At 37.9% G+C, this 19,420-nt stretch overlaps 1 protein-coding gene across 1 annotated transcript; it reads left to right on the top strand.

Annotated features, from left to right (window-relative positions):
- Positions 1-3,026: 3,026 nt before the first annotated feature.
- LOC119537363 (olfactory receptor 149-like) lies at positions 3,027-3,974 on the top strand. Its single transcript, XM_037839850.1, has one exon. It carries the CDS (start codon positions 3,027-3,029, stop codon positions 3,972-3,974), a length of 948 nt encoding a protein of 315 aa, XP_037695778.1.
- Positions 3,975-19,420: the final 15,446 nt, after the last annotated feature.

The following is a 19,420-nucleotide window of genomic DNA, read 5'->3' as shown; positions in this document are numbered from 1 at the left end:
ACTCTTTTCCAATGATCTGATTACTATTTTTTTTCATTTTGGATGATGAAAAAGGTTTACAAACTAATTGCTCCCTCAGAGCTATCACTGAGTCCCAAAAAGGGCTTCAGGGGATGGGAAGAAAGTTGCAAGGAAGCAATCAGGAGAGTGAGTGTGTACAGGTCTTGATTTAAAAACCCTAGGAGTTTTAATTCTTTATCAGTAGGAGAAGAATCAAAGATCTTTTGGCTGGAGCTCACTGTGCTCTGCCTGGAAACAGTAAACGTGAGGTCTTGTTATAACGCCTTGGAAAACCCAACCTTGCTCCCAGGGGACTCTGTGAGTATTTGAACTTCTGCCCATGTTTCCCTGTTAGCCTTTGCCCTTTACACACTAATGACCTCCTGGTCAGGGATGTCTTTATTCTGAAATGGACTTAAAAATCCAACATGATTGCATAATCACAGAATATCATGATGTCTGACGTAGGCAAGGAGCCAAGACCTCTGAGAGTCTTTGCTGACAAAGGCAGGGCATCCAGGGCTCACAGAAATGTGAGTAGCTCAGAATGACTCTGCAGGTGTGGTTAGAACTAGTCATAAAGAGTGGGCTGTTAGCAGCATTGCCCCTGCCAGTATGCTGCTGTTTTTCTCTTTGCTATCTTCATTTCTACACAGTTCTTCCTGTGTGGTATGTGGGTGACCCATTCTGACTTGATCATTCTCTTTAGAGATGTTTTCGAATGACACTTGCCATAAACTGTGATTGGAATGTAACTCTTACATGCAGCTCTAGAACTTGAAAGCTCCTATGTTAGACATGACACTGAGGTCCATTGACAAAGTGATGGAAAAAGCCAGTTACATGATCTCTAACACTAACTAACATATTAAGCAGGTGTGGTGCTAAAGTCAAGAAGGGAAACAACCAGGAAGATTAAGACATGAAGACTTTTCCCACCTTATTACAGAACAATGATATGAACCCATCCTGAATGGTTTCTGTTGTTCACCATTGCCTGGCAGTGGACCAGGCAGTCTAAGAAAGCAGAGGTAAACACGAGCTGTTTTTTCTAATAAATAAGGGCATGGACCTTGAGATATAATGCTGAGTGAAATAAGTCAGACACAAAAGGAGATACATTGTATCTTAAGCACTTCTATGAACTCTCTGAACACAGTAAAATCAATGTCTTATAATGTAGACTATTGTGGACCTAGTGATAGACAGAAGCTAGTGAAGGGGAATGATAATCTAATATGTTCAGATATGTTAATGAGGGTGAATTCAAAAGTATGGGAGTAGATAGGGGTGATGATTGTTTGATGGGATTATAAGTATCAGAGCTGTACTGAAGATGAACAGGATTGAAAGGTTGTTTAAAGGCATGTATCCCACAGATCACCACTACAAATATAGATAGGTGCTTGCATGATATACTTCTAAGGCATGACACTAGTACAGAGAGTTGACAAAAGAACAGTATATGGGAAACTCTATCTATTGCATACTAGAGACTATAATTAATAGGAATACCTTACTAGTACCACACAAATACTAGGGACAAAATAATTAAGGGTTGAGAAGAGCTATGGGGTGTTTTGAGTTATGAAAATTGTTTAAAATGGAGAATGATGAGGATTGTACAAGTGATAATGTGAGATATGGATGGATGATCATGAACATAAAAAAAAAAGAAAAAAATAAGGGCATGGGCAGTGGAATGAAACAGTTCTGCATTGGCTCTGTCATAAACTAGCTTTGTGACCTTGGGCAATTTACTTACTTTTCCTAAGCTTTATTTTCCTGATCTGTAAATGAGAATAGTCATGATAGTGCCTCCTCATAAGTTCATTTAAAAAAATAAATCGTATTTCAAAAGTGCCAAGCCTAGTCCTCGGAATACAGTGAATAATCACCAAATGATATCTATTACTGTTGTTGTTAGTGTGAGTAATGAGAGGAAGTGTTCTGTGGGTCCTCCAGGTGTCATTCCCTGTTCTTGAATTGTACAACTACTTAGTCCTGTTCTTTGCCTTTCTTCTGCATGGGTCACTGTATTCTTTACTGCAGCACAATAACATGAATTTGATGCTTTACCTGTGGTTTCTTCTGCTTAATATTTCAGAGTCCCCTCAAGTCCATTTAGAAAATATTAAAAGAACTAGAAGGACCGGAGCAGCATCTCCTGATAGAGTTGGGCATATTAAAACTCCGCAGTCCGGAAGGATGTAATCTGAAGAGGACATGGTCTAAGTCTACTCAATAATGAATTAATAAAATGCTTATTTGCTAACAATTATAGAATACTGATATTAAAATAAGACACTCAAAAAACTAAGTTTGAAATACATATAGTATAGGAACACTTTTCATGATGATTTGTAGTTTTGCCAGACACTTCTTTCCCAGATGATTCATACACTTTACCACATAATTGAATGATATTTTTGTTGCCAAAATTGTTGATATTATAACCATTATGATTTCCATTTTGTAGATGATGAAACTGTGTCTATGAAAGACAATTTGTAGATTGTTGTAACTCCTATAGCTAATATGTGGCAAGGCTAGGATTCAAATCAGGAGTTTTTAAAATTTCTAATACAATTTTTTTTTTCTGTTATTTTTCAGAGGGTAATGAATAGAGAGAATTGTTATTTGAACAGATAGTGAGGGTTGAAAATATAAACATGCACAAAGAACATAAATCCATGAATTAAACGATACAAAGTTCTCCAACTTAACATGAGAATGTCTTGAATATGTCTCTGACTTTCTGAATTTGTCACAAAGGAGAACAATCCACGTCTACAAAACATTCCTTCCAGGATTTGGATAGATGTGGCTCTGAAATAATCATTTCAGATTATCTTATGTATTTTTTTAGATCCGGCTCTGCATAAGAAATCTGGTATTTGCTTGTTAAAAACATAGCCAATGCCCTCATCAGCAAGAAGCTTGATAATTTGATATAGGGGTCCACTTTGGGATAGGTGTCCACTTTGATGACTTGGGTCCATTTTCAAGGTCTGATTTACCACAAAATGAGGAATCTCTCAGTGGTGACTGAATTTATCCTGCTGGGCATCCCGCACACAGAAGGTCTGGAGACCTTGCTCTTTGCCCTTTTTCTGTCCTTCTACATCTTCACCCTCATGGGGAACCTACTCATTCTCCTGGCAATTGTCTCCTCCACACTCCTTCACACTCCCATGTACTTCTTCCTGTGCAAGCTGTCTGTGTGTGATATGTTTTTCCCTTCTGTGAGCTCCCCCAAGATGCTGCTCTACCTCTCAGGGAACAGCCGAGCCATCTCCTATGTGGGCTGTGTGTCCCAGCTCTTCTTCTACCATTTCTTGGGCTGCACTGAGTGTTTCCTGTACACAGTGATGGCCTACGACCGCTTCATTGCCATGTGTTTCCCTCTGCGCTACACGATTACCATGAGCCACAGAGTGTGTGCCCTCCTGGCTATGGGGACTTCATTTTTTGGCTGTATTCAGGCCACCTTTCTAACCACGCTCACCTTCCAGTTGCCCTACTGTGGCCCCAGTGAGGTGGACTATTTCTTCTGTGATATCCCAATGATGCTGAAGCTGGCTTGTGCAGACACATCAGCCCTGGACATGGTGGGGTTCATCAGTGTGGGTCTCATGCCCCTCGGTTGCTTCCTTCTCATCCTTACCTCCTACAGTCGCATTCTCTACTCCATCCTGCAGATCCACTCGGCTGAGGGCCGCCGGCGTGCCTTCTCCACCTGCAGTGCCCACCTCACAGCCATCCTCCTCTTCTGTATGCCTGTGGTCCTCATCTACCTAAGGCCAACCCCCAGTCCCTGGCTGGATGCAACTGTTCAGATCCTCAACAACCTGGTCACCCCCATGCTGAACCCCTTGATCTACAGCCTCAGGAATAAGGAGGTGAAATCATCCTTGAGGAAGGTCCTACATCACCTGGGCTTCCTTCCTGAGCAGTTGCAGAGGGAGCAGTAGCTAACACTTCAACTGCACATCATAGCTTATAAAGCAATTTCATTTGGTTGAATTTGAAAGCACAGGTTACATTATTACCACCATTTTACAAGGTGGGGACTAAGACTTGGAGAGCTAAAGTGACTTGTCCAAGGACACATAAGGTGAGAATGGCAGCGTGAGGACTTGAGCACTGGTCTTCTGACTCTGGGACCTGTGATCTCTTGAGCATATCACAAAGTGTTCAGGGAGAGGGGGCTTTTCCCAGTCATCAGAACGACCTGGGCCTTATGCCTCTCAGTATTTATTTTCTTTATCCTCCTGCATCCCCTCTTCCTCTGTCCCCCTTTGCCCTGGTACTTCTTCATCTTGGGTGCTGTGATTATTTCCTCACATACCTGCATTGGATAAGACCTCACATGATTGGTCTAGGAGTTAGTGAACAAAAGGGAGCAGTGCATCCCCATGGCTTCTAGTAGCATGATGTGACTTATGGACCATAAGGAAGTTGTAAAAAGGAGCGAGACTTCTGACCGGCTCCTGTGGCAGATCTCCTTTGGATGGAGCAAAGGGACTCATGTGCTTTGTCACCACCTGTCTTGTCTCTTGAGCTTATACCTGAAAAGAAGCCCTGGCTGTGCAAGGGCAGCATGTGAAGGAGAATGTGGAGAGGGCAGATAAGACGAATCCGTGGAAGGTAACTGTGCTGTGTGAGTTGGTGCTAGAAAATCTGGACTTGGCTTGTATTGCTCCGTTCAGCCTGACGGCAATATGGCTGTATTGTGATGCTTATGTGCATTGTATTGTGTCTCTGACTTCACTGTTTACTCAGTGGTTTGACAATGGTGCTCCTTCCTACCTTTCTCTATTCATTTGAGTGAAATAGGCTAAGAACAAGAAACATGCTATCTCAATACAGTAAACTACTGTTTTCATGATTTAGCACTGAGAACACTATCACATTTCGGGAACTCAGCTGCTGTGTAGTTTGTTTCCACAAAGATGGAGGGAGAGAAGGACACTGGGAAGAAGGTAATGGAAGAGGAGGGGAAAGGCAGAAGCAAGTTTTTTCTCCCGTATGACCTTTCAGAATCAGAGATCAGTTGTAATCTTGTCCCTGTGTCCGCACCTCCAGCCAGTGGGGTGAGCAGGCACGTGTTCCTAGAGTGGCATCACTTCTCTTCAGCTCCTAAAGAGCCTGTTGGTGCTGTTTCTAAACGATTCTCAGTAAGACAGAGCCTAAAGGGGAATCTGGAATTATATCTCAAGATATTTCAAATTGGGTATGTCTCAAAACTTTCCCAAACTTCTCTGAGTCCACACTGAAGTTCTCTTCCCATCACTCAGTTTCCTGACTGTAGCTGCTCAGATGGTCAAGATAGAATAACTGTAAGAATAAAAGATGGCATCCGATTCTCTTCCATTTCATTCATTCAGATGACATTTGATGAATAACTCTGTGCTAGGTATAAGGAAAACACAGATGAAGAAGATAGACCTCATCTGGGAAGGAATTTAGAGTCTTCTGGAGGAAATAAACAGACACACAACTAACCAGGACATCATGATAAATATATCATCAAGGTATGAAATAAGGCAGGAGTTATGAAGCACATTTTCGTGGTGTACAGGAGGGACCTTACAGAGGTGGGAAGGGATACGAAGTGTTTTCCAGGAAGAAGCAACATGTTCCTCAATTTTTTTGTTTGGGGATGAAAGAAAATTTCTTAGGTAGGTATCACTTAACTCTGCCATCCATGAATGATTGTGTTTGTAGGAAAATCAAAATCCCCCGACCTTTTGTTATCCAGGCTTCTTCCTCCAGTTCATCCCATTGTTCCTGGAAAAACAAAATTCCCCTGACCTTCTGTTATCCAGCTCATCCCATTGTTCCTGGATTGGAGGAATGCCATGTCCAAAAGGACCCTCTATCTCTTTGAAAAATCCAACCTCTCTGCTTGTAGCAGCAGTTCTGAAAGGTGCCGGAAGTTCCTATATTTCTAGGTAGTCTGAGCTCTCTTTCCACCTATACAGGAGGCCAGAATGTCTGGTCTAGCCTAGGATGTGGAAGGCCAGATTGGGCTTGATGGTGGAACAAGACTTTTCTGGATTCTGTAATTTAAGGGGCAGTGTAAGAAGATTTGAGAGAAAGTGTCTATGGGAGAAAACCCAAACCAGGTAGACCATCAAGCAGAATAGGAGCAGGGTAAAAACAGAGAATCAAGGTCAGAGAGCAGGGAGGCCAGACAAGCACAAGAACATTAAAGCCAAGGTTCAGCGCTTGTTTTGAGTGGAGTGAGCTGCAGCAGCAGCATCTGAGACACTGGCCTCAAGCATGGTTGAGAAGGGGCACCTTCGCCCTGACCCCAGGTGGACTCTAATTTTTTTAAAGCCTTCTCTGTTCACCCCCACACTTCTGTAAAATACCATTGTGGTCTCTAGTCACTGTTTCTTTTTATTCCTCCGTAATTTTGTCACTTAACCAATGCCTGTTCTGAATTTTACCTATGGATTTTGTTTTCCCTACAGCTCCCAGAGAGAGAAACTATGATGTGGGCCCCCGAGGCAGACACCTCGGACATGGACACTATGGGTGGAGCCGAAGATGATGACTACTGACTTGGCTTGGGGGAAGCGTGGAGAGACGTTTTCAAAGAGTTTCCGTAGGGATAGAGGCTTGTGCTGCTTTTTCCCTGCTTTCCCTGGAACCCTATGAATTTGTTCTAAAAAAAAATGATTGAAATGATTTCATATCTTCAGTCACTTGATTTGTACTTTCTTTTCAGGATACTGACTTTAGAAAGATAACTGTCCAAGCTAAATGAATAATAGCATTGTTATATGGTGTGCTAGTTCACCTAGAGTAAGAAGGGTGATGCCTTTGGTTACTGGAATGCCAAATTGGTGAGAAATAGTCTAGCCTATTATTTATCAACTCATTTTACATTCCATTGTTTTAAAATATTATTTTAATGCTCATTCCATTAGTTTCTTACAATAATGACATCAAAAATCCATCCTTCATTGCTCCTGTTGGATGCCTTTTAAAAAAATTGTGTTAAGTAATAAAGTTAGAAAATAATATTTTGGAATGAAATGTAAAGTATAAAGAACTGTGATACAATGAACACCTGTATCCCACTACCCATTTAATGAAAAAGAGTAGTGTTTTTGCCTTGGAAGTTCTCTCTAGGCCCCAGCCAGCCTGATCCTATTTCCTTTACTTCCACTGAAAATTATCATCACCCTGAATTTTATTTAATATGTTTGTGTACTTAGAAAAATATATATTGCAATTTGCTTTTTTCATTAAAATGTTCTTTTTTGATAGTCGTGTTACCACATGCATCTGAAATTAAATTAATGTACTCTTATCAAAGTGCAGTAACATTTAGGGTGTGAAGATATCAACATCTATTTGCTATTGCTATTTTTCTTTATAAATACATAAGTACGAATTTCCAAAATGTAAGAAATATTTTTTTTTTAAACAGCCACAGTGGTTTGTTGGGTTCTTCATAGCTATCAGTATATACAGATATCACCCAAGGATATCATTGCCAGCTTCCTCTTAAGACTTCCTTCTACCATGGAAATGAGAAAACAAAGAATTGTATTTCAGTTTGGATTTACCCAATAGCTTGTATTTGGGGATGATCCCAGGAGGCATGGTAAAGGAGTGGGAAATTGAAACAATAATGTACAGCTAATTAAGCAGGTGTAAAAGAACTGATCACCACTGTGGAAAACTGGGTCTTGGTCCTGTTGGGGATCCTCTGAGAGACAATGCGTAACAACCTCCAAAATGTCCAGTTAGGGTACAAAGGGAGCTGGGGTACTTTTCTGCCAATTCCTGTCCTTCATTGTTTGGTGGATTTTCTTGGGGGCATAAATTACCAGGTTTTTCAGCCAGCCCCATTTGTGCAGCCTGAGCCACCTTGCTTGGCCAGAGACTACACTCAGCCAGAGGCCATGGGGACCCTTCGGCACATAAGGACATTGTGTAGGTGGGCGCTGGAGTTGACTGAGGGGATGTGGACAGGTGTCCTGAGAAATATTACGGTCACAATCCATTCACTTCCTAAGCTGGTACCTTTCCAACATGCAAACCACATAATATTACTCTCTTTCTTTAGGATCTTCAAAAATAGTGGTTCATAGATTGAATTAAAATAACTCAGTAACTTAGTATAGTATGGTGGAATTATTAATCAGACTCAACCTACCTTGTTAGTCTCTGCAAAGCCTCATGCTCACCCATGAACACCCACATCTCTCTCACACATAATCTACTATCTAGGTACATTGACCTTCCTGTCATTGCCTAAAGATACCAATTTGCAGGTTATATTTAGTCATCAACTCTTTCTTTCAATAAACAACTATTTATTGAGTGCTTACTATGTGTAAGTTGCTATGCTCAGCACTGGCTTATAAAGATCTATGTTTCTTTAAGAAGTTCATAATTAAGTACTGGAGGGAAATATAGAAATGATTAAAATACAAGGTGTTTTTGTTTCCTTGGCTGCTCAACAAATACCATGCAATGGGTCAGCTTAAACAATAGGAATTTCTTAGCTCACGGTTTTGAGGTTAAGACAGAAGTCCAAATGAAGTCATCATCAAGGTGATGCTTTCTCCTTGAAGACTCCCGTGTTCCAAGGCTGGCTGCTGGCGTCTGTTGGTTTCTCCCTTCTCTTCTGTTGACGGTCAGCTTCTAGCTGCTCCCTCCGGCTTTCTCTCTTTGTGTCTGAAGTTCATTCTCCTATCAAGGACCCCAGTAATAGGACTGAGACCCATCCTGATTGAGGTGAGCCACACCTTAACTGAAGTAACCTCATGAAAGGGTCCCACTTACATTGGGTTCACACCCACAGGATGGCTTATGTCTAAGAACATGCTTTTCTGGGGGTACATACAGCTTCAAACCACCCCACAATATAATGAATATTTAATGGAAATATATAAAATATAAAGTAGTAAGATGAAGGCCAAAATGAGTAATCCTACACAGATGTTGGAAAAAGTTTTAAAACACTTTAAAATGGAATCATTCACAATTCCATGCCTTTAAAAATTTTATTCTCTCTTCCTGGGATGCCCTTTCCTGATTCCTCTGCTGGATAAACACCTACTCATTCTTCAAGATCCAAATTGAAAGTAATTTCTTTGTGAAATTTCTCTATCTCAGACCAAATTAAGTTCCTATTTCTCTGTGTTTAAATGTTACACTACAGCATAAAGCATCATTTCATTATGTCCAAATAAGATTGGCAATGGACTCCAAAGAGTAACAGTTAACTGGGCGTGGGAAGGTAAAGAAAAGAGAACAGATGGGTTCTTACACCTTTCATTTCTTGAATGAATAAAATATGACTTCCGGATAACATTTTATGGATGGCCAGGACATCCGTCTACACATTTGTCAGATGCTATTAAGCATTTCCCAGGAACAGGCGTATACTCTATTTTGAGAAGAATGGCAATAGATTAGGCTGCAAGAAGTAAAAAAAATTCGATTGGGTTTGAATTTGATCTTCACATATGAGTTCTATGGCTTTTACCAAGTTACTTAGCTAATTTAAATCACTATATTTTAATTGGTAAATTAGAGCTATCTATACCTATTTCATGGGTTTTTGTAAGGATTGACTCAGACAGTCCCTTTTAAAGTACCCAACCCTGTATCTTGAACATAATAGGGATCTGATAAATATGTCACCTTCCCCTCTTCTCTTTTTCTTAAGGAACACATTTTCTTTAAGTAGAAAAAAAAGAAACACATACAGAAGTAGTGTTCAACATCCAGAGTTTTTATTTGGAAAATATCATTCAAGAACACTGGTGGCAGAAAGCAGTGTGTAAGAATGTGCTGGACTTTATAGTCAGATTGTGTTCCTACTCAGCCACTTGCCATCTGTCTGGCCTTGGGCAAGTTCTCTAAGCAGTTTTTTTTCACATCTGTTATGGAAAGGAAAAAGGAACCTAATATTTATGGTCACTCTGAAGATTAAATGCTGTTATATACATAAAGAGCTTAGTGCAGGGCTTGAGTCAATAACTGTTACCCAAAATTGTTGATAAGAAAATATTTCAACATATTCATTTTATAAATTATTTTATACTTTTGTATATGTTGGATTGAAGCAAAATTGGGCAAGACTCTTGTCCTAAGTTCTCACTACTTTTCCTTCACGTGTTAATAACTTACCTAAAGTCACTAACTGATGACCCCTTGGACATACGGACCCACAAAAGTGATAGATATTCAAATTCAGTTGGGTTTATAGTTTATGTTAATGCAACATCTATTCAGGTTTTAGCTATAACTAACAAATTATAGGCAGACACAATTAAAGGTTTAGTTAGGAGGATAAGCAGAACAAAAGACCCTGTTACCAATTTGCCCAAATGAAGTGAACAAGAAATAAAATTCTCAGGAAATATCAGAAATTGTGATGCTGATACTTGTAATTACTACCAGTCATTGAGAATTTGTCAAAGCTATTTAAAGAGGCAAAACATACAAGATTAAAGTGCATATTAGATTTAATAGAAGAAATTAGATTAGCAGAGCAAATTGATCAATTTATTGACATTATAACTGCATCTGTAAAAGGAATTACTAAAGCTACCGTTAGGAAATTGTTTGAGATGAAAAAAAATGTAAAACTTTTTTGTGAATACCCAAGATTTATAAAGCTCTTGCCATATGCGAAGCACTGTAGTAAGTCCATTATATTCTTATCTAAACTAATTATCATCATAACATGGTGAGGTGTTTATTGCTATTATCTCTATTTTACAGATTAGAAAAATGAGATTAAGAGTATAGGCAACTTGTTCAAAATCACACATGTAATGTGTGGTCCAGTTAGCAGTCAGCCCTATGTTTGTCTTATTCCCAAGCCCCAGTTCTGCCATGATGTTTCTCACGAACAACATATTATTCATGATAATAACATGAATTATCATGTCTATTGACAATAGTTTCATTCCTGTTAACACTATTTGTTGAAACTGAGAAAATGGTCCTTGTTTCTTTAATTAGGTAATGGAAATCTCCAGGCAAGAGACACAATCACAGAAACTTTTCTTACCACTTATATCAATCTATAAGATGTCTCTAAGGGAACCATTGAGAAGAGAACTTTTAGCTAATTAATCTCAAAGGTACTCATTCCTATGAGATGTCTTTCATGCTCATTAAGACTTTGACTTCCCCCTGCCCTAATTTTTGATTGTCACTTGTAAGCTGTGTCATCAGGCAAAGTGAATTGATAAGACTGGGAATTGGGTTAGGCAATGCAAGAAGCCTTGTTAAGATGTCGATGGTCTTGTGTTTTCTCTGCAATTGCTATCACATGGCAAAACTAAGCATGGGTGTTACCCCACCCCACCTCCAAACATACAGTCTCCTTCCCATACATATTTAAGCACATTTTCATTTAGTTTTCCCATTGTTTCCAAGACAAGGCTGATTCTTCCTATATCACTGCATCAAAGTAAAAGCAGATCCTATAACTACCTGTTTTGTGAGAGTTAGTATTAAAAATGCCATTTACCAGCCACTGGGCAATTAAATAGCTTTGACTGGAATTGACAAGAGAGCACAGCAACAATAGGGAGTACTTCATGTCAGGGCTTCAAAAGGTTCCATATTCTGAGTGTTCATTTCTTACTGTCCAAGGTGCATCAGCGCAATCTGTCAGTACCATTTCAGTGCTCACAGCTGGCTTTGCCCCGCACATGGTGAAGAGTAGGATAAAAACCAGGCAGTTGGACAGAGTAGTAGGGCCAGGGTAAGCAATTAGAGACTCACTGAATTTCAAGAGGGAATGCAGAGGGTTCAATTTATCACCCATGATGATCCTCTTGGTTTAAATTAACCAGATACCTGCTGATTCTTTCCATCAGTGCATGTTGTGAAGCCTTACCATAACTCATATCATCCCTCCCTCTGAAACCCAAAATGTAGAAGCAATAAATACTTTCTTAGTTATTTCCAGAGACTTAAGGAATTTTTGAACACTTTAATACACACATAGACAGGTACACACCCACCATATAGTCAATAGGAAGAATGATGATTTTAATATTATACCAGTAGAATGAAATCTGTTGTTTTTAATTAAATATCATAAAAATTCTTTTAGGTCAGCAATGAACCAACTATCTTTGTCAAAATAAAGAGGGAAATGCTTATGTCTGCTTAGATGAAAGGGGCTAGAGGTGAATGGGACCTTTAATGTTATGTAAAGCAATGTCCTTATTTAACATATGAACAAACAATAGGACATAGAGAAGACAAATTATAAATGTAAAATTACACAGAGTACAAAATGAAGCTCACTGCTGTTCAAAGGAATGGATTGGTATCTAATTCAGAATTTAAAACTTGTATTGATCTTTTCTGCTTTTGAATAAAGTTTTATAATTATCTTCATACTTTTCTTATCTACTTCATAGACTGCAAATTCCTTGACTATAGGCATTGCATGCCCCATATATATTCTATTACTAATTTTGTCTTTATATCCCCTCAGTCCTTAGGCACGGGAGCCTGAACATAGGTGAAATTCTATACTTATATGTAGGAATGAATTGTGCATCTCCTTGTAAATGAAATCCTCATGTAGTGTGGCCCGCAGTCCTCAGCTGATGTTATTTATAGAGCTGAGCCTAAGCCCTTGGAGGCCAATTGTGAGACGAACTAAAGGGAAAACTTAGACCAGACCCACAACAAAAGCTAATCTAAATGCACCATAATCATACTTTACTTTTATACCATGATTATTAAGTAGAATCGTTGATCTAGAAGAGACCTCAATGATCACTCATACATATAGACCCTACAAAATGAGGAAAGAGGTCTCCATAGCTCAATGAGGGCATGGAAACGAGGGTGTGAAATTAGAAGTTCTATTCTCCATCAAGGGACCTGAGGCCTAGTAGGTTTCCTCCTATTCTAATTAAATGACATATTAATGTAGCAAGCATTCACTGAGAATCTACAAAGCCACTTAACTAGCTGCTATGGAGAATGAAAAGATAATTTAGACAGAGGAATTTATGCAACTATAAAATAGGTTATACATTCCTATTGTAAGAAAGATACAGTTAAAATCTAAAGTGGTTCCTGACTGAGGTTAATTTGATCTGGCTCTGGGAATACCAGGGTAGGTCTTACGAAGGAGATGACATATATACTGAGTCTTATTGGCTAAAAGGGTTTGAAAGTTTGGGAACGTGGGTAGGAATTAGTGGAAAGATCTAGGAGAAGCTAATATATATAAATGGCAAGAAAATGAAAAAAAATACCATTCGTTGTAATTTCTTTTCTATTCTTTAGCTTTTTTATGTTCAGTAACATATACTGTATTATGTATAGATTTATATTTGATTGGCATAAGCTTTGCTAAAAGCACTGGCTCTATTATGAAGAAAAGGAAACAGCAGGCTTAAAATTAATTGTTAGGCTATTTCTCTGTCCTCTTCTTTCTCTCTGCACCTGGTTTCCATGGGGACATTTCTAGAGAAGACCCTGTGAGTCAGCAATAGGCCAAAGCTGGTTAGCTGAGCCACGTGTAATGAGGTATAAGCTTCACGGTCAGGAAAAATGTTACAGGGGAAATAACATAAGGGCAAATAATTTTTGAAGTCCATTAAATGTAATTAGGTCTATTAGTTTTCACCCAGAATTCCACTCCTACCCATTTTATTCTCAGGTCCTGATTCACACCCAGGTATGTATATATCACTGATGTCCCTGTTGTACTTCTTGGGAACCACAATTTAAGATGATTTCAAACATAAGAGGATACATAATTGTAAACTACTTTTCATAAGCCACAAGCTCAGATGTGCAAAATGTAACTTCCTTTATTTTTCCATATCTGGACTTTTTCCCCATTGTCTCAAGCTTCTGTTTCTGCCAAATGGTAGGAAACACTAACATAATCACACTCATCAAATAACCCCAGTGAATTTTGAGCTTTCTCCCCTCATCCTCCATCTCCCTAGAATTGATTCAAAGCTCTAGAACTTGAATAATACAGCACTGGTGGGAGGAATGCCCACTTCTCCACTGTTGGGCCTTCCTTTGCCCGCCTATGGTAGCACAATGTCCCTTGTTGTCACTTGGTTAACTATACCTGCATCCACATCTGCTGGGATTAACCCATTTCTGCCATGGACTCCAAATTGTCATCCATCCACCACTCTCCCCTGGAGAAGCACTTAACCATTATCCTGTTATTTGGATTGATGTCTGTCTCAGGAACACTGTACGTTGTTTATGACACAAGAACATTTCTGCTGCTTTCCTACATTAACCCAGGCAATGAAACCCTGGGAAGGTTGCCTGAAGGCCTCCCTGACTTCTTGTCTGTGTTGGGTTTCAAATAGGATTTTACCAAATCCAATATTTTTCTTGTTAATTACCACATTAAAGGCCTTGGGAAAGTTCAGTCTGCTTATATATTTCATCTCTGCTGCCACCCATGACACTGGGCTTGGGACATATCAGGAAGGCTTCTGGTTCCCAGGGTTGCAGATGGAAAAAGGGCCACAGGTTCCCTCTTCTTTGGATCCCTAAACTTAGAGGATGGTTCTGTCACTTTCTTTTCCCACCTGTAGACTCATTGAAGGTGTAGTGTGTAGTTAGTGTTCTAAAGGAAAACAGAATTAACAGTATCTATCTATCATCTATCTATCTATCTATCTATGCAATTTTAAAGACTATTATTACAGGAATTGGTTTGGAGACCCGGAGGATTGGTAAGACTGAATTTCATAGGGCAGCCACAATTAGGGAACTCAGTGATATTGAAATTCCTAGGAGAAGGTGGCTGGCAGAAGTAGAGATAGAAATACTTTCTGCTTGCTGAAATTCTCAGCTCTTGCTTTAAGGTCTCTAACTGATTGGATGCGGTGATTCCTTTCACTGCTGAAGGCAATCTCCTTTGTTGATTGCAGAAGTAATCAGCCATAAATGCAATCGGCCATAAATCCATGAAATACCTTCACAGTAACAATAAGGCCAGTGCTTGTAAACTGATTGGGCTTACATGAGCTGCCCTCATCCTTCTTTTCTCCTTCTCTCCTCTTAGCTCATCCTATCCCCCAGCCAAGAGGTTTTACTTAACATGGAAAGAAGGAAAACTTACCCAGCTAGTGTTTTTACCTTATCGTTCCTGTCCTTTATCTGGTCGAGTTTTTTAATTTAAGCATCCAGAATTGTGATGTGCTGTTCTAACACATCCTTATGAATTCCTTCTTCAGCCCTTGTAAATGAGGACTTCATAACTACCAATGAGAAGTCAGGGTGTTGGGGATTCAAGTAGAATTTTACCAAATCCAATATTTTCCTCGTTAATCAGCACATGAAAGGCCTTGGGAAAGTTCAGCCTGGTTATGGATAAAATTAAATATCTTCCATTTTCTTCTTACATATGAAGTAGAATGAGAGTGAATTTATATCTTACGGTATTTATTTTCATTTGGAGAATATGAAAGTGTTTAAAAACAATAAAAGAAGTTTTCACAATTCTTTAGTATGGAAGACTGAATATGTACTTTGGATAATAACACTCAGACACACAAAAAATATTAATTGCAGTATATATATGCATATATATACTGTCCTTTAAGGTTTTCTTTTCTTTGTTTTCTTTCAAGTGTTCTTTTCCTTTTTTTATCATTATTTTTTCAAATTCATTCAGTTGGTTTATTAACTTTCAGTTCTCTACTCTTTAAAGTTAGGTAAGTTCATAGGCTTGTTTTGGCCAGCGGAAAGGAAGCAGAAATAATATGCTATTTCTGGGCAGAATCCCTAAAGAGCCAATGCACAATTCACCATCTCCCAATATCCCATCCTTCTGCCATGGTGACCATGGCAACACTTGTTGAGATGGGGACCCAGTTAATCCAGGTATCTAGGTGACCCCAACCCCCACCCCACTCACCAGCACTGCCCATGAGGGATGAGTGGGGAAAAATATCTGTGTGGGTTTAAAAGGCACTACAATTTTTGAAATGTTCATTACCACACATAACAGTCCATCCTGACTGATTTGCAACTCAGCATATATAGTTTTCTAAAATTTATAAGATATTGTTATTCAACCATATTTATAAGTCCATTTCTTAAATTAAGAGAAACTGACACTCATGAGAGGCCCACTCAGTCAAAGAAACAAAATGCTAATACTCTTATTGTAGCCAGTGTTTTTAAAATTGGGGCCCACATTTTCTCTGAGAACTTGGAAATTTCATTTTGATGATAACTTAAGGAATAACATAATGGTAGTATAAATTATGTAGATAGCTACTTTCTAACTGAAATAACTTCTTAAATTTAGTACCAATATCTGGTCAAACTAGGAAATGCCAAATGCTTGTCAGAACATGACACATGAAGAGTTTTCTAAGTAATCAAATAAAGAAAATTGGTAGAAAAATTGAGTTGTCATGTGGCTTGTAATGCAGGCCTGTGAAATTTAAAAGAAACTATGATAGAATGTTCAATAACTATGCATAATTAGAGCATATGCACATCTAATGAATAGCAAAATCCAAAATTCATTAGCTTTAGTACAGTTAAAAAAGTAACTTTTATCTGTTATTATTATTGCTGCAATTACTGCACGATTTAATTATTTAGCCAGTAAAATAATATATAATGACTTAAAAGGTCATTTTTAAAAAAAATAAGATGAAATTGTGTTAAGAATGATGAAATGGTTGGATACATTTCAAATTAACAAATTATGTTGAGAAGTAAACCTAAGACTCATAAATATAAGTAATGTTTCTCTGAGTAATGTCAGTATAAGTTATTTGGTTTCAGAAAAACTATATAATTCGGAAGAACAAATTAATGTTTATTAGAATTTTGTTGGTTCTATATATTTTTTGCATTTAGTCCATTTTTGTTTTATTATTGTAGTAAAGCTAAACAAGAGTTTACATGTAGCCTTATTTTTGTAAATAAAGTAAAATATAAGAAAAATATATGAATATTTTTCTTTTAAAATAATTTTTTATGTAATTCAAGTTGAAATACCAGTAGTTTAGATCTAGCAACTCCACTCCAAGGAATAAAACCCAAGGGAATTAAGGAATTAAGGACATATGCTCACAGAAGAACTTTCAAAATTGTCCATATTAGCATTATTCATAACCCAAAAGTGGAAACAAACCAAATGTCATCACCTGATGAAGGACTAAACAGAATATAGTATATCCATACAATGGAATACTATTTGACCATAAAACAGGCTGAAGTACTGACATATGCCACATGATGTAAAAACCTTGAAAAACATTATGTTACATGAACAAAGCCAGACACAAAAGATCACATATTATAAGATTCCATTTATATGTAATGTCCAGAAAGGACAAATCTATAAAGACATAAAGTAGATTTGTGGATGCCTGGGAATTCGGGTGGAAACAAGGGTGATTGCAAAGGTGTTGAGGGATTCTCTTTAATTAATGGAAATGTTCTAAAATTCAGTTGTGGTTCTCTTGAGTAATGTGCACAGATTTGAAAATTTACTAAAAATCATTGAATTGTACAATTTAAAAGGGTGAGTTTTATGGTATGTGAATTATACCACAATAGAGCTGATATTATATCAATTGTCTAGGTCTCTTCAAGATAGTCTATCAGCCATTTAAAAAATAATAATTACTATTAAATAAAAACTATTAAAATAATATTAATTTCTCATATTTACAGAGATTTATATTTCAAAAAAGTTCTTTACATGCATAGTATCTCATTGCAAATTCATAAAAACATTATGTGAAAGGTAATATCATCTCAATTTTATAGATAGAGATTTGATGATCCTCAGATAGTTCAAGGAACTTATCTATGCTCATACATCACTAATTGCATTGTCAGTATTTGAACCAAGATCATATGACTTAAAATCTATCCTCTGGTAATGGATTCTTAGATATGACACCAAAAGCACAAGCAAAAGAAAATGAAACAATAGACAAATTCGACTTCACCAAAATTAAAAACTTTTGTACATCAAAGGACATTATCAAGAAAGTTAAAAGACAACCTACAGAATGGGAGAAAATAGTTGCAAGCCACATATTGGGTAAAGGCTTAATAAACAAAATATATAATAAGCTTTTACAATGCAACAACAAAAAGATAAACAGCCTATATTTATAAATGGGCAAAGGACTTGAGTAGACATTTTTCCAAAGAAGATATACAGATGGCCAATAAGCATATGAAAAGATGCTCAACATCATTAGCAATTAAGGAAGTACAAATCAAAACCACATTGAGATACCACTTCACACCCACAAGGATGGGCGATCATTTAAAAAAATGTAAAATAAGTGTTGGAGAGGATGAGGAGAAATTGGAACTCTAATGCAATATTGGTGGAATGTAAATTGGTGCAGCCACTGTTGAAAGCAATATGGTGAATCCTCAAAAAGTTAAATATAGAATTACTATATGATCCAGCAATCCCACTCTAGCTATAGCCCCAAAGAAAGTGAAAACAGGGTCTCACACAGATACTTGTGCACCAATATTTATAGCTGCATTATTCACAAAAGCCAAATGTTGGAAACAACTCAAGACTCCATCAATAAATGAATGGATAACCAAAATGTGGTACATACACATTATGGAATATTATTTGGCTTTAACGAAGTTCTGAGACATGCTGTAACATGGAAAAATCTTGAACAAATTATTCTCAGTGAAATAAGCAGTGCACAAAGGACAAATATTGTATGATGTCTCCTATAAGAGATGTCTATAATTAGAAAATCCACAGGGACAGAGAAAAGAGTAGAGCTTACCAGGGGATAGGGAAAAGGGGTCAGAGGGACAGTATGTTTGGTGGATAAGGAGTGTCTGTAAATAAAATTAGTATAAGAAATATTATACTCTGGTGCACATGTAGAAATCCTGAACCATCTGATTGGTTTTAGGAGGAATTAATCATTGTGAGTTTTGATATCAGGAATAAAAATTTTCGAAGTAGAATTGCCTATTTTCAGTTGATACGATCAATTGAATGTTCTTCACAGTATCTGGTTGTTTCTCAAGAATAGTCTTAGACAAAAGTTTCATCACCTTGTATACAAGGACTAATTGGTTATGTCCCATTATTTTATTAAACTTTCATCTCTACAAACTAGTGAGAACATGATGTAACCCCTAAGCTGTAGGCACTCAAGGCAGACTTCAGGGGATACGGTCCCTTGGAACAGGACAGCTCTCTATAAAACTCTGAAACTCACTCCTGTGGGAGGCTTTAGAGCCTGAAGAAACGATCAGCAGATCAATGGGGTCCAATTTGGGGGTTTATTTGCACAGAGCCTGACTGGTTTCAGGATAGAGACATAGAAACGCCACAAGCCTAAAAGTTCCAGGATCAAGCCAGTCCGTAGAGTTCTTTCTAATAAGGTGACCCAGA

The sequence above is a fragment of the Choloepus didactylus genome, chromosome 6, assembly GCF_015220235.1.
Source record: "Choloepus didactylus isolate mChoDid1 chromosome 6, mChoDid1.pri, whole genome shotgun sequence".
NCBI classification, from domain to species: Eukaryota; Metazoa; Chordata; class Mammalia; order Pilosa; family Megalonychidae; genus Choloepus; species Choloepus didactylus.
Note: the sequence above shows the minus strand (reverse complement) of the source record. Positions and strands in the feature narration are given on the sequence as shown.